General features: G+C 36.9%; 2 protein-coding genes across 6 annotated transcripts; one reads left to right on the top strand and one right to left on the bottom strand.

Moving 5' to 3' along the window:
- Positions 1-1,021: 1,021 nt before the first annotated feature.
- On the bottom strand, positions 1,022-18,061 carry LOC113230090 (tumor protein D54). 3 transcript variants are annotated; one of them, XM_026463845.1, is made up of 6 exons: positions 17,916-18,061; positions 13,128-13,294; positions 12,537-12,640; positions 12,274-12,333; positions 4,528-4,690; positions 1,022-2,866 (listed from the first exon to the last, which is right to left on the bottom strand). In XM_026463845.1, the coding sequence occupies exons 1-6, from the start codon at positions 17,932-17,934 to the stop codon at positions 2,747-2,749; spliced, it is 633 nt and encodes a 210-aa protein (XP_026319630.1). In that variant the 5' UTR covers positions 17,935-18,061; the 3' UTR covers positions 1,022-2,746. The 3 variants fall into 3 exon arrangements, with proteins under 3 accessions (XP_026319630.1, XP_026319628.1, XP_026319629.1); XM_026463843.1 differs by lacking the exon at positions 17,916-18,061 and adding an exon at positions 14,629-15,294; XM_026463844.1 differs by lacking the exons at positions 12,274-12,333; positions 17,916-18,061 and adding an exon at positions 14,629-15,289.
- Positions 18,062-20,265: 2,204 nt separating this feature from the next.
- On the top strand, positions 20,266-23,862 carry LOC113230256 (proteasomal ubiquitin receptor ADRM1). 3 transcript variants are annotated; one of them, XM_026464102.1, is made up of 5 exons: positions 20,266-20,595; positions 21,445-21,632; positions 22,308-22,489; positions 22,688-23,004; positions 23,421-23,862. In XM_026464102.1, the coding sequence occupies exons 1-5, from the start codon at positions 20,266-20,268 to the stop codon at positions 23,682-23,684; spliced, it is 1,281 nt and encodes a 426-aa protein (XP_026319887.1). In that variant the 3' UTR covers positions 23,685-23,862. The 3 variants fall into 3 exon arrangements, with proteins under 3 accessions (XP_026319887.1, XP_026319888.1, XP_026319886.1); XM_026464103.1 differs by having other exon boundaries at positions 21,445-21,656; positions 22,688-22,968; XM_026464101.1 differs by having other exon boundaries at positions 21,445-21,656.
- The last annotated feature ends 1,407 nt before the right edge of the window (positions 23,863-25,269 follow it).

The following is a 25,269-nucleotide window of genomic DNA, read 5'->3' as shown; positions in this document are numbered from 1 at the left end:
GAACTTTTTGATATAATGTATTAATATTAAGTTATATTGTGTTCGCTTTCGAAAATTATTGAATATTAACATTGGCTTGTATGTAGGACATTTGTGTAATATTTTTATCTTTATTGCACACAAGTTGCTTTAATTGTGTAGACTCCACCAATTAAGGCTTATAGATTGTATAAAATAGATTCCAAATTTCTTCGTGCAGGGTAACTCATTATACTTATCGTGGTGAAAGACCGTTGGTTGGTTAATATTTTAAAAATAGCGCCATGTGTGATGTCTTCACACTAATCCATGTAAGACATTTGTATGTATCGATGTTCTTTACATGATAGATTGAAACATTCAATCCCATGTTTTGTGGTGAAGCAGCTATGGTGTGCGAAATTAACTGTTTCTCAGTTTGCAAGTCGACATTTATGCATCGCACTAACGTTTCTTCACCATTGAGCAGTAATATTAGCATATCCGCCTGTAATACACTGAAACATCAATATACTGTCCGTGCATTTTAAATCTGATGTATTTTTTTGTTTCTGTACTTATACCGAAGAACTAGCTAGCAGATCCCTACTGAGGAAAATAAGTAGTGAGAAAAACACATGAATTAATACATAAATTTTATTTACCATCTTCAAAGGTAATTAATGTAAATAGTGGAAATATTTATAAGTAAAGGAAAGCTAAGCATCTTATAAAAATATCTTTTATATGTATTTCCAACTGGACTTAATAGGCATCGGCAAGTTACTGTGTCTTTCAATTACACACATATCGCACCCCTCATGGAAGAATGGCAAAGTGAAAGTGCATCAAAAATGTTTATTGCTCCATTGGATACAGAAAAATATAACCCACATCCTCTCAATATAGACTATCGAATATCGAGTAATATTGTCGATAAGAGTTACAAGAATTGGAGAGAATGTGGGTTATATTTATCTAATGAAGCAATAAACATTTTTGAAGTAACTTCACATTTATGGCATTCTTCCATGAGGGGTGCGATATAATGTTCATATAACACGGATTTACAACTTTGCGATTTCAACATGTACTTATAATATAATTTACAAAAGTGATAACTCTTGCGAAATTTGTAGAGTACCCCGAAAATTATATTCTCCGTTATTGGATAACTTACGACTTCTCAAAAGTGAATGAACGTTTCTAAACAGACATTGTAATAGTGATAGAAGGCCAACTTTAGACACAAATTCAAAGAAACGTGATTAAAATACCCGCACAACAGTCTTAGATTACGAATGGGCCACCAAGAAACAATACCGCTACAAATACTGTTTGCGTTTAATTAGCATTGATACACAATACACCGCATACATATAAATTCTCATAAGTATAATAATTCGTGGCTTATAAATAATAAACCCCTAAATACTTTAAAAAAAAAAACTACAAAAACCTACTCTCTTTTCCAATTTTCTTACACGTAGATAATTCATCGTTGAAATGTATTATTGCACCTATTTTGCAACTGCACCGCCAGACAGACAGATTACCAAACCAGCATTACTAAAATTGCGCAACCGGTCTTGTAATTGTAAGCTACTTTTGCGGTCAATGCAATCATACAAGATGAACCCACAAAGTGCATTTACAGTTTTTCCGTTTTTGTATTCATCAAAAGTACTCGGATCTTATCAAACTCATTAGGTACGTATTACGACATTTTTATGTTCAAAATTAATTTAGACAATTTTCAAAATAGGTCGACTATCTTGGACATAAATGAGAGTTCGTGCAATTAAAGTTACAATTCATTTAGGTGGAGTGCAAATGTATGAAACATAATGATCGTATATACGTAAAATAACTATACATTACTACGCTGTCAAACCAATACACTAAAACAGCATTTTGAGAAATAGCAAAAAACTTTTTCGGTTTTTTGTAATTTTTCGCGTTAATGACAAAGATACATTTACTTCATACATTAGATGTTAAATAATTATATCCAACCAGTATAATTATACTTAGGAAAATAAGCTTGTTCTATTGAAAAACTTGCAGTGTTTTGGTTTGACATGATAGATTAGTGATCTCGTGGTAGGGGTGTACCCATTTTGCTGCTGCGCTACATGATATTCACAGTGCTATGTATACACAACAATTGCGACATTTAGCTACATATGGTGGAATCTCTCTAAACTAGAAAATCGCTATGCCCGTCAAATATAAGACGGAACATTAACTTTGATCCAAATAAACAGACTCCTGCCGCGCACCATGACTACAGTTAAACGGTGACCCATGAGTTTGTGCTTCGATGAGCAAGTGACGGTAGAGATGGAAGGTAATTGGGGTCTGACTACGGAAGCGGACAGTGGTCATAGAATATCCGCCTTAGTTAGTGTACGTAAACTGTCTCCAGACATTGTTTTTGATTTTCTAAGTAAACTTTATTTTCAGTCTTTGTTTTGTTGTTGGTTTGGTTTAGTTTTGAGTGTACTTTAATTTCACTGAATTGTAATTATTTAGCTGGATGTCGATACGTTTCATTCAACATTAGTATAAAAAAATGCCAGGACAGCTTTGTATGAGCGATTTTCCAGTTTGTGGAGAATCACCGTTAAACATCGCAACTACACCGCTGTCGTAACGATAAAAGCGTCGGAACGAAATTATCCAACGTCAATGCTGAAATATTGGTTGTGTAATATGTATAGAATGTGGAATGATCTTTTGAGATACACAGAGGCCGTGCGGGGAGTGTAGTTACGAGGATGCCGCATTAGGGCAACGGTTTGTTCTCGGGGATTGTGGGTGACGTGGCGCCACTGGCCGCGCGACTGGCGTCGCGCAGCGCCTCGTCGAAGCTCTGCGTAGAATTAGATCTAGATGCCACTTTCCCCTGGAATATAGATCAATATATTTTATTGACATGACTTTGATTTTACCATACGTCATTGAAGATGAAGAACAATCTAAAGTTTTTGTGGTTTATAAAATGGATTGCCCTTTTTTGCACATGATAACGAAACGAAGTGACAACAAATATACAGGATACAGCTGGCAGCATTAAGCGTATTTGTGTTCACACTATAAACAGTTACAATGTTGGAAATGAAACTATTTTTCCGGATTTCAATCGCGTTTATAGATTTTTTTAACCAAACCAATCGGTCGGTCGGGCCCTTTACAGGCCCCATGGTCACGGTTGATTTAAATCCGGAAAAATAGTTTCAGTTCCTATGTGTTACAATCGCGAAAACCTAGGAACTCTATAGTTACAATGTTTTCACAGATAACGCAATAAATTAAAAAAATAAATGTGTTCACAACAGTCACAGTTTATTTGTCTGTTCTTGAATGCCATTGGTATTGTCATTGGCGAGAGCCATACTTTAAAAGTAACCAAGATAATCGAAAGGATAAGGTAGAGGAACCGATGATGGACAGCGCACGAATCATGAACTATACCGCGAAAAATAAGGAAACGCTAATTTTTTTTTCACTCTCAAAATTTTTTATAATTTTTGATCCAAATGGAAGACGTCAGTTCGATTTCGATAGCTGGCGGCCATCGTCATTCGCCAATATCGCGGTGCGAACTAAGACGATGGTAACAAATTAAAAAAAAAACTGAATTCTTAAGGACCGCGCCTCAGATAAGTTTTCTATAATCATATTTGATTCTGATATTTAAGAGTGTGGTGACTTCTGTGGTTATTGTGTGTTTTGGTGTTATTGTAAGCATCTAAACAAAACATAACCGTAACTGAATAACATAACATGTATTGAAAAATTTTAAGTGTTTATATTTATTACTGGATCTCATTTAGTTGTTTACTCAATCATGGACAAAAGGTCCATAATCGGATTTTGTCATTAAATAGCTTTACTTGTATTTGCCGTCCTTATAAAGCCAGACTTTTAATTTACTTTATAGCATTTTACATTATTTTAAGTCTACTCAGTAATGAACCACCGTCACTGGTCATCCATTACTGGATTTGGTTTTTTTTAGACATGGCACCGAAGCGAATGACCACCCATTCTTACCAGACATAAATGGATCATAAAACATCACACAATTCGTTTAGAAATAAGTTTAAGTACCATGCAAGATCTCTTTTTAAAATTGAATTTGTTAATTTAGCTAAACGTTCATCGTCATCGTTCACCGTTCATGACGGGGTATCCATGATTGGAAACCGTTTATGATGGGGTATCCATGATTGAAAACCGTCCATGAAGGGGTGTCCATAATTGGAAATTGAGCTGTCCACATAAGGATACTCAAACAGGGTCTACTTTTTCTCGAATAACAACGTTTTCTTTATTAACTGATCTAATTAAAGCGCTTTCAATCATTACTTGAAGACTTTTTAATCAATTAAACCTTTCCTCAAGTTCACAGGGTAAGTCATTCAAAATTAAAAGACTAAAAAAAATAAATCCTTAAAGTCCATGATTGGTTCCACAACATTAATACCGGTAAAACTTATAAGGAATCAAATTAGTTTCTTTTTAAAACCAGGGTTATGGTTAAAACAGTACTTGTGTTTTTACCTTAACATTCTCATAAGCAGTTCCGACCCGCTCTTCTATAGAGCGGAAGGACTCAGAGTTGCGCATCTGGCCAAGCTTGCTGGTGACGCCCGCGGTGATACCGCCAAGGATCGAGGTTGTCTTCTCCGCCGTCGTTTTTATCACAGATTCGGTTTTTTGGTATCTGAATGGTAATAAGATTAGATAATAATTAGCACACTTTCATATTAGACACATATCGCATCCCTCATGGAAGAATGGCGTAAGTGGAATTACGTCAAACATACTAAATGCCTGGAAGTGCATAATATGATATTTCATGTCCTTGCTATGAACTTTTTTGTAGGCGCTTAGCGACTACTTCGAGGATAAATTTTGAGGCGCCGTTTTGTTCGTATATTCAAAATATATTATTGAGGGTTTTGGGGTGCTAGGTCAATATAGAATTGTTTTAGAATTATTTGATGCCATGTATTTGCTTATACTATGTATACTAATAGATATTTATTGGTGGTACTACCGTGGAGAATGCTCCGCAGCACAACCACTTTGAATGAAAGTTTACGACGAAACTAGCGATATAGATATTTTTTAAATAGGACTAGAATTTTATAGAAATATTATTGATGTTTTTGAAAAAATAAAAAATTTGGTGGTTCTGCCCCGGTGAATGACGCGCTCTGCCATGTCAGATGTATCTCACGAAACATAGTTTTGAGAAAAAGCTGCTTAAAATTTTTTTTCGTAATTTGCCTTTTTTTTTTTGCAATTATTGAAGAATTTATGCAATTATTGAAGAAAAAACGTAAAAAGATTGGTTAAAGCCTAAGGAATACAGGGAATGTTTCAGACCTCTGAAAAAGTATTAATTTTTTAATTTGTTAGCGATAACAGAGTTTGGCGTAACAAACTCCCCATTCAAATTAAGTCAAGCGAAAATGGTTTGCTTAGTACAGGTAACTTCAAGATACCAGAAATTGGCATGATAGCTAATGTTAATTTAAATTGTATGTACATAGTTATTAACTAATTATTGGTGAACGAAAAAAATTAACTGACGCATGAACTTTGAAATAAAAAAATAGATCCATTCATTGCAATTTCAATTTTGGAGTGGTATTTTGTCGATTAGTAAAAAGTGTTTATAAACTGCATAAGCGATATAAATTAAAACTACTGCAGAAAGAAGAAAAAAATCTGTACCTATGGTTTTTTCACAGTGTGCAAGGAGCAGGTACCGAGTTTTTCTGTTTTGTGCCTTCTAGTTGACACCATTTGAGATCATGAGATGACCATTCCAACATCTGAGTGAGACGTCTGGTGAGGCTCGGCATGCGCCCAGAGACGTAGAATCGTCATTCTAGGGGCTTTTAATGCTCACTATCAAGAATGGCTGTTACCATTCCACATGACCGATCACGCCGGGAGAGCGACGCGAAAACTTGCGTTAACGCTAAGCCTTTCCCAGTTTGTCAGTTGCTCATCAGGATCCCAGACGTTGAATCTCATACGGTTTCACGTTGCCTCATATCCCTGACAGGCTTGGTTTTCTTTAGGGGACTTGTTGATTTGTGTTGATGCTGTAGTCGAGGTCTTGCGTTTGGCTATGGTGTATTACACATTATACTCTGATGTCCCAATGGACCCCAAGTTAGTAGTCCAGGAGTGAATTAGTTACGACGTTAAGGCTTCGCTCAGGACACGTTCCTTTGAACAAGTTCGGATATCTGATGTCAAAGGTTCCTTCACCAAACTGTGAGATATGTGCGACAACAGAAAACGTCTATCATGTGATAATTCCGGACTTAAGGCTGTGTTGAGTAGGCATATGCAACAGTATCTTGGCCAGCCCCTTGTCTAAGGAGTCCAGGATGTTGTATAATGTTATGAAATTTGTAATACCTAGATTGCAATACCTCAGTATCGCCCCTATGAGGGTGACATATCTATAAAGATAAAACCCTCTTTAAAAAATAAAGAAAAAAAAATCGCGGGTCAGACGGAATTCCTACAGCAACACTGCGCAACTGTGGGCCTGAATCGTCTCCTGTTCTCACACGCTTGTATCGCCTTTCACTTCAAACTGGTTTAGTTCCCAGGTCGTGAAAGCATGCAAACGTGCAACTTGAGCCTAAAAATGGAAGCAGATCTGACACTGTCAACTATTGACCTATCTCAGTCACTTCCATACATAGACTTTGAAACGTGTAGGTAACAACAAAAAGTCGCCCGTCATACCTTAAAGACAGTGATCTCCTCAGCGATCGCCAGTACCGATTCCGACAAGATCGATCTACGGATTATCTTCTGGTGTATGCCTCCCACTTTTGGACCGAGGCTATGAAAGGGGTTGGCTAAGCTCTTTGGACATTTCTAAAGCCTTTGTCGGGGTCTGCCACGCAAATTTTTTAAGCACAGATGCATAGAATCCATAACCAAAAATGCAGCGAGGCAGCTTGTCATCCTTTCCAGGACGCAGCATTAGGTACTTCACACCGGGACAGCTCCGTATCTTCAACGTGTGTTTTGATTACAGTGACCCTCCATATCAATGTTTTGGTAATGCAGGAAGGACACTACAACCTGACTTCATCTGGTTCTCAAAAGGCAAGTTTCTCGGGTGAGCTGCCCCGGGTGTACGTACAATACCCTGCCTATTTTCCAGATAGGTACCGGAGCTGTTGACTCAACTCCCGTTGTGCATTTCACAACTAACGGTTGCCACCACTAAGCCGTTAACTCTAAAGTCCACTACCAAATATCCACTTGGTGGTGGAGCGGTTTTTTTTCCCAGATGCTACGCCACTGGAGGGATCGGATAAATGTCTAGGTCATCCTCTATCAGCTCTCCGGGCTAGTGCGGAGATGTCTGTCGCAGTGTCCTGTGACAATTTCCGGACAAAGCTTTCAACTATACGGTAAACTCACCTCGCCTTAGGCCCTCGTTTAGACCGCTACTAAGATGCGTTAGTGGCGCACAGTACAGACGCCCCAACCACACACCACCAGGGCAGACGAAAATTTTCGTCTCTGCAGCTACCACAAGCACCGGCGAGTCCATATGCAGCGTCCGGGTCCGCCAGTGATGCCTGTGAAGGCATATCACTGGCGGAGGGCTTAGCCCGGACGCCTGCCTTACACTGGTCTTACCGAAGAGCCCGTAGCCTCTCCGGAACCTCTTATTTCTCGGGTCAGTAGATAGGGACAACACACACCGGGAGAGCACCATATCTTTCTAAATTACTTTTAATTATAGTGATCATCTCTACCGATTCTTAAGGTGTACGAGAAGGGTACTATAACCTGTGCGTGCACGGGAACGTTCGAAGTTCAGGTTCTGACCCCAGATTAGCCAGTGTACAGGGTTGTTATAGATTGTCACTGATTTCATCCGACTCTCAAGAGGCTAGTGCCTCGTGTGAGAACACACACCGCGATAGTTACTTCAGCTGTACCTAGCACAAGTTCGGTCGTGTATTGAATACAGCTGCCACCTATGAGATGGTTCTGCTAAATACCAACTTATTGTGACTCATGTATCTTAAGTTAACAGATATACGCCTGACACGGCAGAGCTACAACATAAACAAACATTGCGGCGTTAGTCGGTCAATTTCAAGTACCTAATTTATGTCCCAGACACTTGAATGTGAGGACTAAACACTTATAGTGATTTGTGAGTGGCAATGAGTTGTAATTTTTTGCAATTACGTTGACAACTTTAATGAAGGCGCAAGAAAATTTACGAAATAAATTCATCTCATCAGAACTGCATCAGGTAAGTTTTTATTATTAATTAGAATATTCGGATAGGGCTACTCACTTTTACGATTTGTATCGTAAAATTTAAACCTAATCAGAGTTTTATGCATTTTTCTGACGCAGTTTCATGCGAAAATGCATTTTCGTATTATTGCGCTGCACTGTCCAAAAACATCCCGACATTAGTGCCATTATGCCAAGGGTTAAACGCAACGTTGTTTGAAAAAAAAAAACGTGATTTAGGTCCGAAAAAATAGATTCATTTCCAATGTGTAATAAACGCGAAAGCGGAAGAACTCGATATCCGAAAAAAGCTTTTATAATTTTCTTACAAGAAGTTTCGAATTTTTATAATTTCTTTTTTTTAAATATAATATTCAGTGACGGGACGAACAAGTCGTGCGCCTGATGGTAAGCTACACGCCTGTCCATAACAGTTACAGTGCCACTCAGAGCTTTAAATTGCAAAAGATCTGAGGGGCACCGCCACTGCTCCCGTCACTCTGAGACATAACTTGACAAGTCTAGTAAGCAAGTAAGCCTGTAATTTCACCAGCATCCTCACCCTTCAAAACCGGAACACAGTAATGTTGACATTACTGCTAGGCGGCAGAAATAGATAAGGTGGCAGTACTTCCCTGGACGAACTCCTTCACAAGGAGCTCTGCAACTACTAAATGTAAACAAACGTGGGTCTTAATGTTTATTTTATTGCCACGTGTAATGCTTCGTTGTTTATTTTACTTAATAAAGACCTAAATAGTTTGTTTAGTAACTTGTGAAGTGCATACTGTTATCAAACATTTTTATCAAAGTACTGATATGATTTCTGTATTGCCTCACCTGTATCAGCCTCGTTTTATGTGACATCAATATTGGAACAATTCTTATTAATTAATTACTCATTCACAATACATCCACAAAATTTAATTTTGGAAATTTACCCAGACCAGAACCGACTTAGAAAGTTCATTTCCCAATTTGGTCCCGAATCCGGGACTTCCTCATCCAGCGCCCACGGTATAGACCGTTGGGTCACCGAGGTCGCTAAATTAACACTTTCTTTTATTCAAACTATATTAAAATACCTCAAAAAACAATAAACTACAGTTAATTACATATATTTACATAATGCTGTTGCTCAACCGCGTCGACGACAAAAGCGGTCAGTCTGTCGGTTACAGTCACAAACATTACGACACGCTAATGTGAAGTTAAGCGGTTTGTGAAGCCCCTGTACTAAAGCGACATACAAATATTTGTTATCACGGGACCAATCTTTCCCTGGGCGCACGCAAATGACACCTACAAAACACACATTGAAAACAGCGGCAAGGGGTTCAGGCTGCCCATGGCGCAAAATGTTATAAGCATAACTCCTTAAGACACAGGAGTTACAGATCGTATATTGTAAGTTATTTATCTTCCCTGTATTTAAACAAAACAAACGACGAACTTATCACAACTAAATTAAGGATCTTAAAGAATAGTTAGGTGTCTTGACCTTAAACCAACGAGCGTGCGTGAAAGCATTGATGCGTGTTAATGGAGCGAAAGTTGTGTGTCAGGATCGCAGCAAGTTGCGAAGCTGTGGTCAATGCATATCCCGATGGGAAAAGAGCATGAGGTTTGTGTACGTATATAGAGTTGTTCTGTTATCGCGATTACTACACCATTGGGAAGGAAACCATTTTTCCGAATCACGTTATATTTGTTTTTCCCATTCCAAACAAACAGTTTCGGGCTCTTTACACTAAGGGCGCGTTCACATTACGAGTATGTCGTGACGGCAGATATTGTGCAGTTTAATGTATCGTGGCTTGTATATTCAAATGAAGTTGTTGGCATATACTACTATACGATTACCTGTCGTTTGCGACTTTTAGACGTCATGACGACAGACTGTCATGACAATGGGAAGAACTATAACGTCTGTCGTTCTAGTTCTTCCCACCACGAACGACGAGTTTATGTCGAGCAAACGACAAAGAGGCTGCTGTGAACCGATAAATTGCCGTCACGATCTAGTGGGAACACTGTCGTGTCTAGACACGACAGTCGTTCAACGATAAAATAAACGATCACGACGGAAAAAAAACATTTCGTTGCTGTAAAGAGGAACTTGCATTTCTTATAAATTATTGTAATTGTTATTGTTGTTTTGAAAATACGTAAGTTTGACCTACACGGGAAGTACCTTCTCACTGTTAGGTACTTATTTAATCATTATGTATAACTTTAATTGTGTAAGAGCGTGCTCGACAACAAACTGTTTCCAGTTTGACGGGAGATAGCCTTTTGTAAAATGTATACTTTTTGAAAAATAAATAAATTTAAAAAAAAATTACACACTCACGACAGATAGCCGTGGTATGGGAACAAGCTAGAAGCGACAATCGTCCAACGATTAATAAAACGTGACGACACTGTTCCGATCACGGCTGAAAATCAGTAAATTTCTTGAGACATTCATTGCTGAACATGTCAGCGCCATTAGAAAAAGAATACATCAAAATACTTATTAGAAGTAAAAACAGGTAAATGAAAATACTACCTAAGCAAACATTCTATACAAAATCTTCACTTGGCTTGGACAAAACGGATTGGAATCACCCCACATTAAATATACCAAAACCAACCTGTGCAAATAACCGCTAAATTAATATAACTTAATATACATTTTTCTAGTCCTGTACTTTATCTGTCAATTATAATTTCATAAACCATACTTAGGCGCTCTTTTCAGTTCTGAATCAAAATTCTATTGTCTATGGTACTCGTCACTGAGCTGAAAAATTCCATTAAAAGTTCTGTACACAGAACTATAAAGAATATTAAAGTACCTACTGTACACAGAATTATGAGTTTCAAGAAAAGAAGGTCGTATTTTTGCTAATTAAAATATTAAATAGGACGCTACTCAAACGTTATATTGCTTCCTGATTGGTTAAATTGCCCTAAAAGTTTAGCAACCGGGCCATAAATCTATGAAAAAAAAATATTGGTTAAAATATATGCGCTACTTGGCCAGTTCTATGGTATCTCTTTGGTTTTTTGTTTTGTAGTGTTTGATTGGCATTCGTCTAAATGTACGAAAAGGCTGTATGGTGGAACCTTTGCAAACCTAATAAATGAGTTAAAATTTATTTAAAAAAAATTGAGTTTGTTGTCAAGGATTGTTAACAAACTATACATTAAATAATGGTTCTGTTTAATTATTTTATTTACTCGTAGAAAAAATATTGTATGAAATCATTACATAAAATCACGTACCCGTTAAATCTCGTGCTCTTCTTTAAGAACCCTCGTTATGCAACGATTGCATAAACTATTATTTTGGTATCAATGATTGAGTTCAGTTAAAACTATTTTTTTTTAATTCAGTACATAGCTTGGCGACCAAAATAGAACTCGTCAGACCTTACAAAGCGAATTGTTGAGCAGTATTTGCAATAGTTATTAGTGAACAACTTTAAAATACTGTAGATATAGAAATTAATATATTCAGGCGTTACTTTGCGGAAGTCCACGTTAAAAATGAAAGTTAATTAATTTGCTACTGCGCGAACCAATATTTTTTCATGCAGTTAATTTTCCTACCTTCCCTCCGCATAAAATTAATAAAATAAATAACACAAGCTCAACTACAGTCACAAACACCACCACCGAAGAATTCGTCGTCCGAGTGTCGAGCAATCAACAGCTCCTGAGGATGCCTCGTGGATAGGCGAAACAAGTGTCGGGTATATTTGGAGTTGCGCATGTGTTATTTATTTTATTAATTGTATGCAACGGTGGGTGGGAAAATTAACTGCTTGAAAAAATATTCAACACAAGCGCAGTTATTTTTCACGATTTACCCTACACTGGGTTCGCGGAGTAACAAATTAATTAAGTTCCATTTTTATTTACTATAGATAAAGTAATTTAGAAGTATAACTAAGCCCTATCTGCGAAAAAAATAAGCGCATTCAGAAATTAAAACAGTCAAGTAACTGTACTCACATCGGTGCTTCAGTCACAGCCTGTGTAAGCGCAGACACGCGAGTTTCTATCGACTGATAGCTGTTATGCAAAAAACCAAATATAAACTAAATACACGCCACCATCTCTACATTGCATCACACTAGTTCAAGCAAAAGACGTAACAAAGTACCTCTGCAAGAAATGAATTCTAACCCAACAGAAAAAATGAAACCATTTATTACTGATAAAGTGCGACAAAGTGGGAATATAATGTACTGTGTTTGTGTAACAAGTGTACTTACACTTGGCTTTCTTTCACATTCTTTATACCCTGATTAACGTCTTCGGTGATCTCCTTCCACACGGTGATGCCAAGTTTTCGTTTTAATTCAGAGCTTTGACGAATCTGTAAGACAGAAAAGTAATTCACGTTTTACGCATATTTCTAGATCATTTCAATGAATATATAATTTTAATTTTTGTAAAAAATTCGGTTTTATCGTTCCGCTCTTTCAGCTTTCCTGCGTAGCTGCTAAAGACGCCTTTGTTTTTGCACAAGCTAAACAATAATACATTTTTTTGTTGTAGCAGACGAATAGAAACGGATAGCTTATTATTTGTTTATGTATTATATTTCGCTTCTAAATCAAAAAAATCAGTTGTTACACACGTTTGACCTTTCTAGGTCACATAAGTGTACACACGGCTAATGTCTGTTTCGAAACTATCTTATTAAACAGGTTATTCATACATAATTCGATTTAATGAAGTGTGATCTAGGAAGTATGTTGCGTTGCATATAGATACTTAGGACATTTCATATTTACCACATCATGATGATGATAAAAGGAGGGTTTAGAAAATCATATTAAGTCATCACTATGCGATATTACCTTGCTCTGGAGTACTGTGCGCAGCGTGGCAATCTCGTCTTCAACGCGCGCAAGCTCGCGGCTCCATTCGGCACGGAGTTGCTCAGCTTGTTCAGGCGTCAGCCCCACCAGTTCGTCGGGGGTGTTCGCATCTCCGGCCGCCCCCACGCCAGGCATTGCTTCTTCAGCTAGGTAACAAACATTAATATTTGATAAGACATTATGAAGGACGATGTTTTGGAAATCATTGAAGAATGGAAGTCCAATGTCGACAGAATAGGGCTCTTTATACAGTGAAACTAATGTGCGGAACCGGTAACCTGCTAGAAAGTCGACAGCAAAAACTCTCTAAAATATGAAGTGGTAAAAATTGCTACAACAGGATAAACGCTGGGCAAATTTCAGTGTTTTCTTCGAAGTAGTTACATTTCGAAGTTAGAAACCTTTTACGGAGATGACGCAACCTACTCGTACGTAATTAGAATAGTGGAAGTCGCAAGAATCGGTACCTTATTAAATTTCTTTTAGGGTGTATTTGTGTAATAAGTCTTATTCCAAGAACAAGACGCAAGTAATTAGCAAGACTTATTCGACTTTGGTGAAAGCCATCCCTTAGAATGTTTATTAGTCGATACAATTTCATGAACCCAAGTCGCTTTTGCTATAGGAAATAAGCGTTAATTGTCGCGGTTATTCTAATGATTCCAACTAAAAAAAGTAGTTCAAGTGCCCTTATTGTATTTATGTAACTCACGTGAACATTGATTATGTTGGTCGCAGCGTTCTGACCTTGATACGCTGATGGACAAAACTAGGTAAACAAGTTACTTCAATAAAGAGGGAAGCAATTCTTCGAGTGTATACATCAATGAAACATAAAACTATAGGGAAGCTGTAAGAGGCCTTGTAAAAGCAGTTACAACACTGTAATGTTTCACGTTATATGTAAGACAATTAAAATTACATTATACAATCTCGCGAGTCATAATGGAATAAAAGTATGTTAAATGATAATGTACGGTAGCTGTCCAGAAGTCCTAGAGTTTAGGCTATACACGCGTTCCGTCTTCAACCAACAATGGTTACAAAACTTTTTTTACATTGCTGCTATTCACTTATTCTATGTATGTGTGTACAAATGTTAGTACGAAAAGAGAGTTTCTATGTTGTCTTGTCCGACGAATGAGAAAAAATCTTGTTTATAGAGATGACAAAAATTATTTATAATTATATTGAGAGTTGACTTTAGTATATATACGACTGTTATACAGGTGGTCCGCGCAATCGACACTATTACGTACCAATTTACAATAAGACGTATGTGCTACAACGTGTGATGTAGGTAAGACTATCTAGATAATCATTTTCATAAAAAAAAATACAATGTGCTAGAATTCAAATGTGTGTTTTGGTCGCGAAAGTTAATATCCCCTTTGGGTTCGTGAACAAGCGAAATAATGTAATCAAGCATACGCGCGCAATAACTATGCAATTTTAACCACAGCATGTCGCCGGAACTAACCTCCAGGTGTGATCCCAAGAAATTTCTTATAATTAGTGTGGCTGGAGACTTTGGCAAGGTAAGGCTTAGACAGATCTTGGAATGTAACTCTCACTTCACGCATTTTTTTCCTAAATATACGAAGCCGTCGGCGTCGATTGTCCATATAAAACTCAGTTTCTATACACAATGCTGATTCCGCGAGATCAGGAAGCGCGCGCCAATCCGACTCAGGATCTTCGCGGGGCCAGGTGGTCAGCTCTTCCATCTCCTCCAACTCGTCCACTGCGACATCGAAACTTGGAGTAGAGTCATCGTCTGGCGGCACAAAATATGGATCCTCCATATACTCTAAGCTAGTCGGCTCCATGCCGCTTGATGCACCATCATTCGCCATCACATCTAGCGTCTATCTGCCTCGTCTTCCGCGACAATTTAACATGTTCCAAATAAACACTACAGAAACACAAAATCAAATGAAATACTAGTACACGTACGCTCATTGGCGACAGTGTTTGAATATCACAATATGCACATCCACAATACGTGACAGATGGTTAGCACCGAGTCCCGCTGAGCAACCATATCACATTTTCGCAACACGTTGAGCACGAAGGACATTACAGTCTCCGACCGCTGCGCGCGCGCTATGATACGCGTTTCTTCCGCCACGTCGGGCCCCGCGGGCAGCCCACTCGCGCCCGTCGCGCGCCGCTACCCGAGCTCGTGTTTGCCACTTTCACCGGCAACCACGCGAACTCCAATACTGATGAATTAAAACTGTGATCTTGACCACCAAAATATCAAGGAAAACTAACGTAACTGAATTATTGACAACAGTCTCCGTTATACTAATAATTTATTGATGTAGTAATATTTTATTTAAAGTTGCGTGTCGCATATACAAGGTAATGGTATAGGTCTGCGATGTATAGGTCGAAAACAGTACGAAAGGAATAAAACGACGGGCACGAATCGAGCTCACCTTGTACGGTCAGGGTTTATTGACTGCGCCGGCGGCGGCGGCAGCGAACGAACGGCGTGTACGCTGGACCATCATAAAGAGAAGTTGCGTCATTGTAACTTGTCGAAATATCACAAAAACTCAGATTGCACGAAAAGCAATCATGAAACATGAGTCATACTTACACTACTTCCCAAGTTCTATTGTACTGTAAGTCTGTAACCTGTATAGAACTATTTTGAAATTAAATATACTTCAATGTAAAAATAAAAAGATATCATTTAGAATCACTGAAAATATTTATTTACAGTGGATAGATAATGTAATCACAGAGATTGCAAGAAATTAATTATGTGATGTTTAATAAAATAAATATGCTGTTAAATAATATTATTTATGATCCAATTAGTTAATAAGGTTGTCACATACAGATTTAATTGTTTATAAAATTAAAAAGGAAACTAAGGCTGTTGATGCAATATACACATATTGTAGTTGTGATTAGCATATCAAATTAACGTTTTCTTAAGGCAAAGAACGGGGACTGTTCCCTAGCAATAAGGTTTATTTGAATGCTGTCATTTGTCTTTGTTTGTCTATTTTGTTTCTGTGTGCAATTAAAAGTGTTTGTATTGCATTGTAAGAATAAATAAATCAATCAAAACTGAAAAAATGTTATTTGATCATTACAATCTTTATTCTCTATTGTGAACTTGTAATAATAATAAATTTTACTATCTAAATGTTAATTTCTATTATGTTACAGTTTTGTATAACTTTGAAGGTTAAAATATGTAATAAATAAATGTGGCACATACTAAACAGAAAATTTGTCATTAAAGTTATTTACATTTACTTGTATTTAAGTATAATAAATAGAAAGAATTATATTCTTTTAAAAATAAAAAGCTGCATAGAAAGTTATCTTATCAGTGTCATTGCACTTAACAGTTGATGACTAGTAGCATATTTTCATAGTTATTCTATATATTTTATAATTGTTTTAATATTTACCTTAAAAGATACTTATTTGGATGCAAATTTTAAATACCTATGCAGGGCATCAATAATTAGTAGTATGAATTGGTTACTTGATAATATTTGAAGCAGGTAATGTCTAACGATATGTTTTAAACCTCAAATAGTGTAAAGAGTATTTTATCTTGCATTACAATAGTTATTATATAATTTAATTGGCACTTTTGTTACATTCAACAAAATATTAAAGGGATCTAAAAGCACAGTTGTCTCTTTTATTAAAATCAACAGAGAGAGCAAAAGATTGGGCTGAAACCACAGCCTTCAATTTGCTACAAACCTGACAATCATCTGTGATCTCTACTCACTTCCCTGGGAAGAGGGTGTGAAATCTATCTAATATAAAAAATATTGATGAATCAATATTACCCATTTTATCTGGGTTATGCAGGTATGTATCTAATGCAATTATACAAAGTTTATTCTAAAAATGATATTACAGTAAACACACTACTCATGCTTAAAAAAATTTATGATTAATTAAGTTAAGTAAACAAAATAAATAAGCCAGTAAACTGTTTCTAAATCATATAAGCGAATATTAATCGAAAATAACATCCTAAGGGTCGTATTCTAGAACTCTACCCAATGCTCAAGTCAGGATTGCAATGGAAACACAAGCACTGGAAATACGACCCTAATGGCAGGGACTTGAGTATTATTTCGAATGCTTAAACCATACTCAAATCCTGACTTGAGCATTGAGTAGAGTTCTAGAATACGAGGCTTGGGGACATATTCAAGTCAGGACTCGAGTATTGCAGTGAGCACTGAAAATCATACTCAAGTCCTTGCCAATAGGGTCGTATTTCCAGTGCTTGAAATCATACTCAAGTCTGCTCAAGTCAGGACTTGAGTATGATTTAAAGCACTAGAAATCATACTCAAGTCCTTGCCATTAGGGTCGTATTTCCAGTGCTTGAAATCATACTCAAGTCCCGACTTGCGCATTGAGCAGAATTTTGGAATACGACCGTAAGACAACAACATGTGCACTTAGCCGTAAAATGTTGTGCTTGTATAGCTATTTAAAACGAATAATTGAATATTCCATTAAACATGTACTTTTACTTGTTAGTTCGTACATATGAAAGATAATAAGTCACCCAAAAGGGCAATGTGAGTCAGAAGCAGATGGAGAGTCAATATTTTCGTTAAAGAACGTAAATGTCTTGCTGAACGCTTACTAAACATAATCGAATGTTAACTGACTATCCACGGAATGTGAGAGATGTTAATTTCTGACTAGAATGATGCGTATACATGAAAGTAGAGTTGAAATAATACAACTGGTTGCTCGACGTACCTGTTTGTACACCGCTCATTTTGGTTGAATGGATGAATATTCAGTCTTAGCAGATATGAGACTCCAACAGAATCCCTGAGGCACACTTAATAACTGGAGAACCCAATAATTATGGTGGTTGTCGCGACGAAAGAATATTTTCATACACTCACTCGTCAGTCGTTCGTAAAACGCTTTTGACGAATACGATTCAGTGTTGCCAATTTATATTTTCAGGAATTAATGAGTAATCACTAAAAAGTAAAAAAATATAGGTCAATGAAAAATAGTGTAATTTTTCCGGAAAAGCTTTTAAAATAACTGGAGAAATGTTACTCGAAGGCTCATATTATGTTCTACGTATGGATATAAATTTAGAAGTTTTATTTGGCGTGAATTATAAAATAAAAATGTATAGCTTAAAGCAAGCTACATAAAACAATATTTAAAATGATTGGACAACAACAAAACGAAGAATCATAGGCAAAAAACAATCTTTATAATCGCTTCATCGTTGTCGTTCAGTATGTTTAAGTTTTGGGCGGTATCAACTGTTAAATTGCAAAAATATAGGACAAATATTCTGTAAAATATATATTTTTCCATTGACTTACAATTATATGGACGTCGGGTCCGCGCTAAAAAGTGTCCGCACTTGTAAGGCGCTAAAATCGTATACAGAGCGCCAAACTCCGCTTTAGTCTTCATTTGTTCGACTGACAGCGCGATACTGCGATGACATTACAATTTAAATTTCGAATAGGTTGACTTGGGACATTTTTTTCGTGGTTTTTGTATTAGACTCGTCGTCCATTTATTTGTAAGTCAATGTATTTTTCGGAAACATATGAATTTTTCAAAATGACCCAACACTAATCGCCGCATTATATTCTATCGATGGTTACTCATCTAAAGAGATACTGTCACCCTGGGTTGATCTACATTTGAAAAAATATATGTTGTGCGTGTAATTAACAAAGCATAACGTAACAATAAAGCCTATTATTTGTACGCTAAAATTCATTCTTTCCCATCTCTGTATTATATTATTTATATGAAATAGAACCAATAGAAATATTTCATATGTAGGTATACAAAAAATAGTCTTTATACCTCGCTATCTATAATACTTATTTCATTGCTGTCAAAAAATGTCTGTCGGTTCTTGAGGCAAAAAAATATTTGCCCGATACCTAGAGGATGGAAATTAGTTAAGGCCCGATGCGATATTTTAAAGAAGGATGTGTGGCAGATTTCTGTCCTTTGGGCAGATTTAATTTTTATTCATTTTTATTTCTGCAGAACATGATAAGTTATATTGAATGTGACAGAGTTTGGTAGATTTGGGAAGTTCTTTATTCTTTTTCGGAACAAACTGAAAACTTGTTGTTTTCTGCTACCACGAACATAGATTTGTTCTGACAATGTTATAAACATAACCTATATCAACTTTATAACCCCAGCTTCTACAGGTGTACTCAATTAGCTTTTTTGATGCTTTGATAATGAATCACAAGTATTGATAGGTCTCTTTAACGCACGTTGTCAAAAACACTGGCTCACAAAATACACGGGATGTCATCATCCATCTTTATAAAGGTGTTACGCGGTATCACTTTTCAATATCGAGACCCCAGCATTTATCTGGTTTAGATTACAAACCAATAATGCTTATATCCATTTGAGCTATGAAAAAGTTCTTTGACTAAAGACGATAACAAGTTACAAACGTCAATTATTTGCTATTTAAGAGACCACAGATTAAAAAGTTATAATCAAGATCATCGGATATAGTCAAAGAACAGGAACCTATACTGTTATAGGTTATTGTTCTTTGGATATAGTCTTTGAGTAGGTATACAATTCTATAATGTTAAAGTAGATTGAGACCGTTCGTTCCGCTGAAATACATACAAATTATGGTTGTTTTATTTTCTTCCAATATAGCAACCCATAGTAGCTGTCACAAACAAAACTCAGGTAGAAAATCTATTTTACGCATATATATATCTTATAAAATAATTTTACCTCATAGTTAATAATAATATATCCTTGTTTAACAAAACACTTTCAGTTCTAGACTATTTAAAAAATATTGTTTATTAGGCTATTGTATTTTTTTAAAATCCCAGCATGTTTTTTATGATCGACGATGCTTCCACAGACATCTAGATAAGTAGAACTAGAACGGAATGTAATCGGCGAACGGTGAAGAAAATTTTGCGTTGTCACTTTTTATCTGGTGAACTCGTAGTTACTTAATTTGTGTTACAGGAAATAATCGTGAGTATTAACTATTATAATTGAGTATATTTCTACTATTCACTTGAGCTTATATACATTTCTTGATCAAAACCCATTTTGCAGCATCATGTCCTCCACCGCATTGTTTGGTAATACATCAGGCTTGGGCGGGAGCTCAGGAGGGAACAAGCACTTGGTGGAATTTCGTGCTGGTAGGATGACCCTGAAAGGGAGGATGGTACACCCTGACAAAAGGAAGGGCTTATTGTACGTGTATCAAGGCGAAGATTCCCTGATGCATTTTTGCTGGAAAGATCGAACAACTGGCGAAGTAGAAGACGATCTGCTGATTTTTCCTGACGATTGCGAATTCGTTCGTGTTAGTGAATGCACTACAGGCAGAGTTTATGTGCTCAAGTTCAAGTCATTCTCAAAGAAATATTTCTTTTGGATGCAGGTAAGATCAAAATGAGTTGCTCCATCTTGGAAAAAAATAGAATACAGGGAAACTAAGGGTCGTAGTTAGTTTAGTCAGGGTTAGTTTCCTCCACACACAAAATAGGCGCCTTGACGTCGAGTTGCGGACACCAGCCCCTTACACCAAGTAAGGGTCGTACGTCCAGACTGTACTCAATACTCAAGTCAGGACTTGTGAATTGCAGTGAGCACTGAAAATCATACTTAAGTCCTTGCCATTAGGGTCGTTTTTCCAGTGCTTGAAATCATACTCAAGTCTGCTCAAGTCCTGTCTTGAGCATTGAGTAGAGTTCTGGAATATGACCCTAAAAGTTATTAACGCACACAGTAGGTATATGTGTGTATATATATATTTGCTATATTTAAGTACTTTTGTGATCTATAATATAACACAGCATTAACACAACGTACAAAGAACACATACGCAATTATTTAAGCAGTTTATTTTAGTTTATTTTATTTTGTGACACACACGTCTGTCACTCATCTCAGCTCAGGGCTCATTGACAACCAGCGCCACAGTCAATTGCGGCTGTGGCATAAGCTGAATGAAGTCCTTTTGCGTACACCACAACCGCACACATGACAATACAACATTTGTAGTTGTTATATTTACTATTTTTCTGTTTTGCTCTTTGTTTGTTATTGTCTTATTTTATTTTATTTTAATTTTGTTAATTACGTCTTTTTGTTTTGTTTTGCTTGTCTAAGTGGTATCAATATTTTTTTTGTATCTATGTGTTGTGGTGTTGCAATAAATGTCTATTCTATTCTATTCTATTCTATTTACATGCATAATGATATTTACTATTGTGTTATACCTTTCAAGGAACCAAAAACTGATAAGGATGACGATTATTGTCGTCGCATTAATGAAGCTCTAAACAATCCACCTACATCGGGTGGCCGCGGTGGCGGTGGTGGAGGTGCTCAGGACGGGGAACTGCAGAATCTGCTCAACAATATGTCTCAGCAGCAGCTCATGCAACTGTTTGGAGGAGTCGGCCAGATCGGAGGGTTGTCTTCACTACTTGGCATGGGGTGTGTGGTTTATTAACAATTAATATTATTAATACTTAGTAGTTTTGTTCAAACTTTTCAACAAAGGAATATTACATATTTCTGTATTGAAGTAATTTTTACAGTTAGTGATTTCTTGAGGTAAGTAAAGCGAGTTTGTTGACCAGGACTGTCATTTGTTGCAATTGTAAATAATTTGCTTGTCTGTTACATGTTCATAAACTTTTATAATAACACTATTGGCTTAGCCATCTCGTATAGGTTATGGTGACTTAGATAGTGACTTGTATTGTTTTATTGAAAATTGCAAAACTTTGCAGGTGTTCATTTTATAATAACAAGTCTTCTGTATTACTCAACTCATTTATTTTGCAATAGTTTTTGTAGCTTGCTTACACTATTTCTAGATGGATGGTGGGTCCCAGTTCAAGTTGCGCACTGAGCATCCAAGGATTATAGTTGCCCATGAGATTGAAATGTTTATTTTTAGGCAATCCATCACCTAGAATAAAATTCTGGCTATGTTGTAACCCTGCTATGTTATTTAATAAATTTGTTCTTTAATTGCACAATTATTAAATTATGAGTGAGATAATGATAAGAATGACTCTATTTTCAAAGTGTTAAATAAAAAAAAGCAGGATAGGATTGTGATGTAAGTTTTATGTACAGCAACAATAGCAGCAACAGCGGTAACACGAGCACGCGTCCTTCGGCGGGTAGCACCGCGAGTTCGCGCGGCGGCAGTGCACCCCGCGCAGAGCCCGCGCGCGCTACGCCAGCCCGTGCTCCTCCTGCACGGGACGCACCTGCTACACCCCCAAACACCGCCAGCACTGTGCCACCGCCTCGCAGTCAGTACCATTTCTTTCTTCAATATGTTTCCTATTTTTTTCTTTACAGTTTTACTTCAATGAAAAGCATTTGCAAAGCATTAATCAGTTATTTTAAACACGATAGCATCTCCTACCTTTCATTATTTGCATTTGCAATCATATTGTATTATCACTTATCAGTAAAAGAAAAGATAACCATAATGTTACATATTACAGGTGGTCAGATATATCTGTCTGATCTGCAACGCTACTTCTCTGGCCTAGGGAATGCTCCACCGGATAGCGAGGCCGCTGGCAACGCAGTTGCGGGAGTCGCCGGAGCGGCGGGTGAGAGCGCAGGTGCTGCCACCACCTCTGGTAGCGCGGCTGGGGCACGCGTGGACCTAGCAGCGGCGCTGGCGTCACCCGAGGTAGTGAGCACGGCAACAGCGCCGCCTAATGCTGCGCGTTTGACGCCGCACCTGCCGCCGGCGCCGTCGGCCGGTCCGCAAGACGATGTAAGGACCACACTGCTCTCACCGCAGTTCGCTCAGGTGAACCCCAAAGTATTGCGAACTTGCTTTCGGTTACGCCTTGTCGGGATTTTATTTACGATGACTGTAAATGCACATTCCGATGTTCAAACTCAATCCCTTGATGACTAAATTTCATACTAATTTCCTCAACAGTTTTGTGCTTTTTTTGCACTTATCCATGTGAACCCAATTATTATGTTTCATCTGGTGAAACCTTTATTTTTTGTATGCTTGCTATACTAACGCACTTTAGCTTTTGAATGTATTTCTATTATTGTGCTCTTATTTTTGCATGTATTATCAATAATTAAAATAGTAAAATGGCCACAACAATTAATTTTAATAAGATAGTGTGCACGATATTTTACTATTTAAGTTTTCGATCGAACATTGTTTATCTTGCCAATTTCGCTTGATCTCTGTCTTGTTTTCAGGCGGCGAATCAGTTTTCATCAGCGCTGACGTCAGGACAAATGGGTCCAGTAATGACTCAATTCGGCCTCGCGCCGGAAGTGACGGCAGCTGCCAACACGGGAGACATGCAAGCTTTCTTTAAGGCTCTTGAGACCACCAGTTCCGGAGGTTCCGATGACAAATCAGACGACAAAAAGAAAGACAATGATAAGAATAAGGACGATAAGCCGAAAGAAAACCCTAAAGACAAAGAAGACGGTGATCCTGGGATGTCTGTGGAATAATTTTGTTTTATACCTGACAATTTTTACAAGCCCACAGTATATAAAGATGATACTGTTTATTTAAATCTTTCAATTCTTATTGTGGTTATGTGTGAGTAATGTTTGAATTAGAATAAAACAGAAAATTGTTTTGCTATATACAATGTATAAATAAATTTAATGGATATCATAATTCGGGAGATAATAAACTAATGGTTTTTTTCTAAAGGTTTTTTCTTAACTAATTTTAGTCGTTTATACTAGGATTACACATTTTTAGGTTAATAATCATCACTTCCACAGGTATTATAATTATGATCACTGTATTTGATTTTTAACAATGCATACTGGTTCCAAACATCCTTAAGTCATCAATCATGTTCTAGTTTTAATATGATTTTTCTTACTTAAGTAATGTATATTTATATGTATGTAGTGTGTGTAGTCACATAATATAATTTTTAATGAACATCTGGATATAATATATAATTATTTGCTTGCATTGAATTTACTGCCTCCGTGGCCGAACGGTTACCATGCCGGACTGCCCGCAGAGGTCCCAGGTTCGATTCCCGGGCCGAGAGAAATATTTGTATGTCCTACAATTATTTCTCTCGTGAGTTTGGGTGTAATTTGTGGTTGTCTATGTGTGTCCATGGCACCCGCGACCCAGGGTTTCCCTAGTGCGGGGTTATGTTGAGTGTGTGCGTTATTATTTATTATTTAATTGCGGCTGATGACATATGGACTGCATGTTTGCGGCTAATGCACAGTTGAGACTTCGTCAACAGTGTAGTCGAGATTTCAGCTGCAGGCGTCGAGTGCAATCGATGCGAACGATAGTCAGAATCAAAAGCAAGAATTGTATGATTTTTGTATCTGAAACAGCTTAATTTTTTCAGCAACGGCAAAAGGTAACGACTAAAACGTACGCAAAGTAAAACCACGATTGGTAAATTTTTTCGATGGATTTATTTCACATTTGCACAATTCTAAAAATATTTTTTTGTAATGGCGTTTTTGTTTACATTTATTTTATTTAGAATGAAAATGGAGGATTTCGATTTCATAATGATATATTTACTTAGTACAAAGTAAAGTCAGCATATTTGGAATCATAAAAGAATACAGTTACAACCTACAAGTAACACCTGCTCTTCCATTGCGATGTCAACAAATACATTGAGCTCCTGATATATGCGCGCAGCAATAACTGCTTGCAGTCAGTGTAGACTGCATGCAGTTGCATATATTGAATATGCACTTTTTTTGTGAACTGTATACATAGTATAAACATTTATTTTTTTCCCTTGTTCAAGTACACCTCTCTTGTATATTACAATCACAAAATCTTTGCTGAGATGGTTTCTCTGATGCCATCTATCAGAAATTTCGGACATTTCGATTCAATCGGAGTGTACACAAACTCAATTATAGGAATTTGTTAAAGACTATTACTTACAACAAATTAAATAAAATGTTTTAATATTTTACATATAATATGTATAAGTATAAAAATTGTTTCATCTTTAGTACTTCACCGATATTCCTATTCATTTTTCTATTATATCCTATTTTTCGTTATAAATATCAAGAATACATCTAG

This window comes from Hyposmocoma kahamanoa, unplaced genomic scaffold (genome assembly GCF_003589595.1).
Source record: "Hyposmocoma kahamanoa isolate Upper Pololo Valley unplaced genomic scaffold, ASM358959v1 63, whole genome shotgun sequence".
NCBI classification, from domain to species: Eukaryota; Metazoa; Arthropoda; class Insecta; order Lepidoptera; family Cosmopterigidae; genus Hyposmocoma; species Hyposmocoma kahamanoa.
Note: the sequence above shows the minus strand (reverse complement) of the source record. Positions and strands in the feature narration are given on the sequence as shown.

Excerpts from the sequence above, each read along its gene's own strand:
- LOC113230256 (XM_026464101.1), top strand. The coding sequence starts at position 20,266 with ATGTCCTCCACCGCATTGTTTGGTAATACATCAGGCTTGGGCGGGAGC. Across the intron at positions 21,657-22,307 it reads TCTTCACTACTTGGCATGGG|CAACAATAGCAGCAACAGCG; the intron begins GTGTGTGGTTTA and ends TTTTATGTACAG. Across the intron at positions 22,490-22,687 it reads CACTGTGCCACCGCCTCGCA|GTGGTCAGATATATCTGTCT; the intron begins GTCAGTACCATT and ends TACATATTACAG.
- LOC113230090 (XM_026463843.1), bottom strand. The coding sequence starts at position 15,004 with ATGGCGAATGATGGTGCATCAAGCGGCATGGAGCCGACTAGCTTAGAG. Across the intron at positions 13,295-14,628 it reads TCTTGGGATCACACCTGGAG|CTGAAGAAGCAATGCCTGGC; the intron begins GTTAGTTCCGGC and ends TTTGTTACCTAG. Across the intron at positions 4,691-12,273 it reads GCTGTGACTGAAGCACCGAT|ATACCAAAAAACCGAATCTG; the intron begins GTGAGTACAGTT and ends ATTACCATTCAG.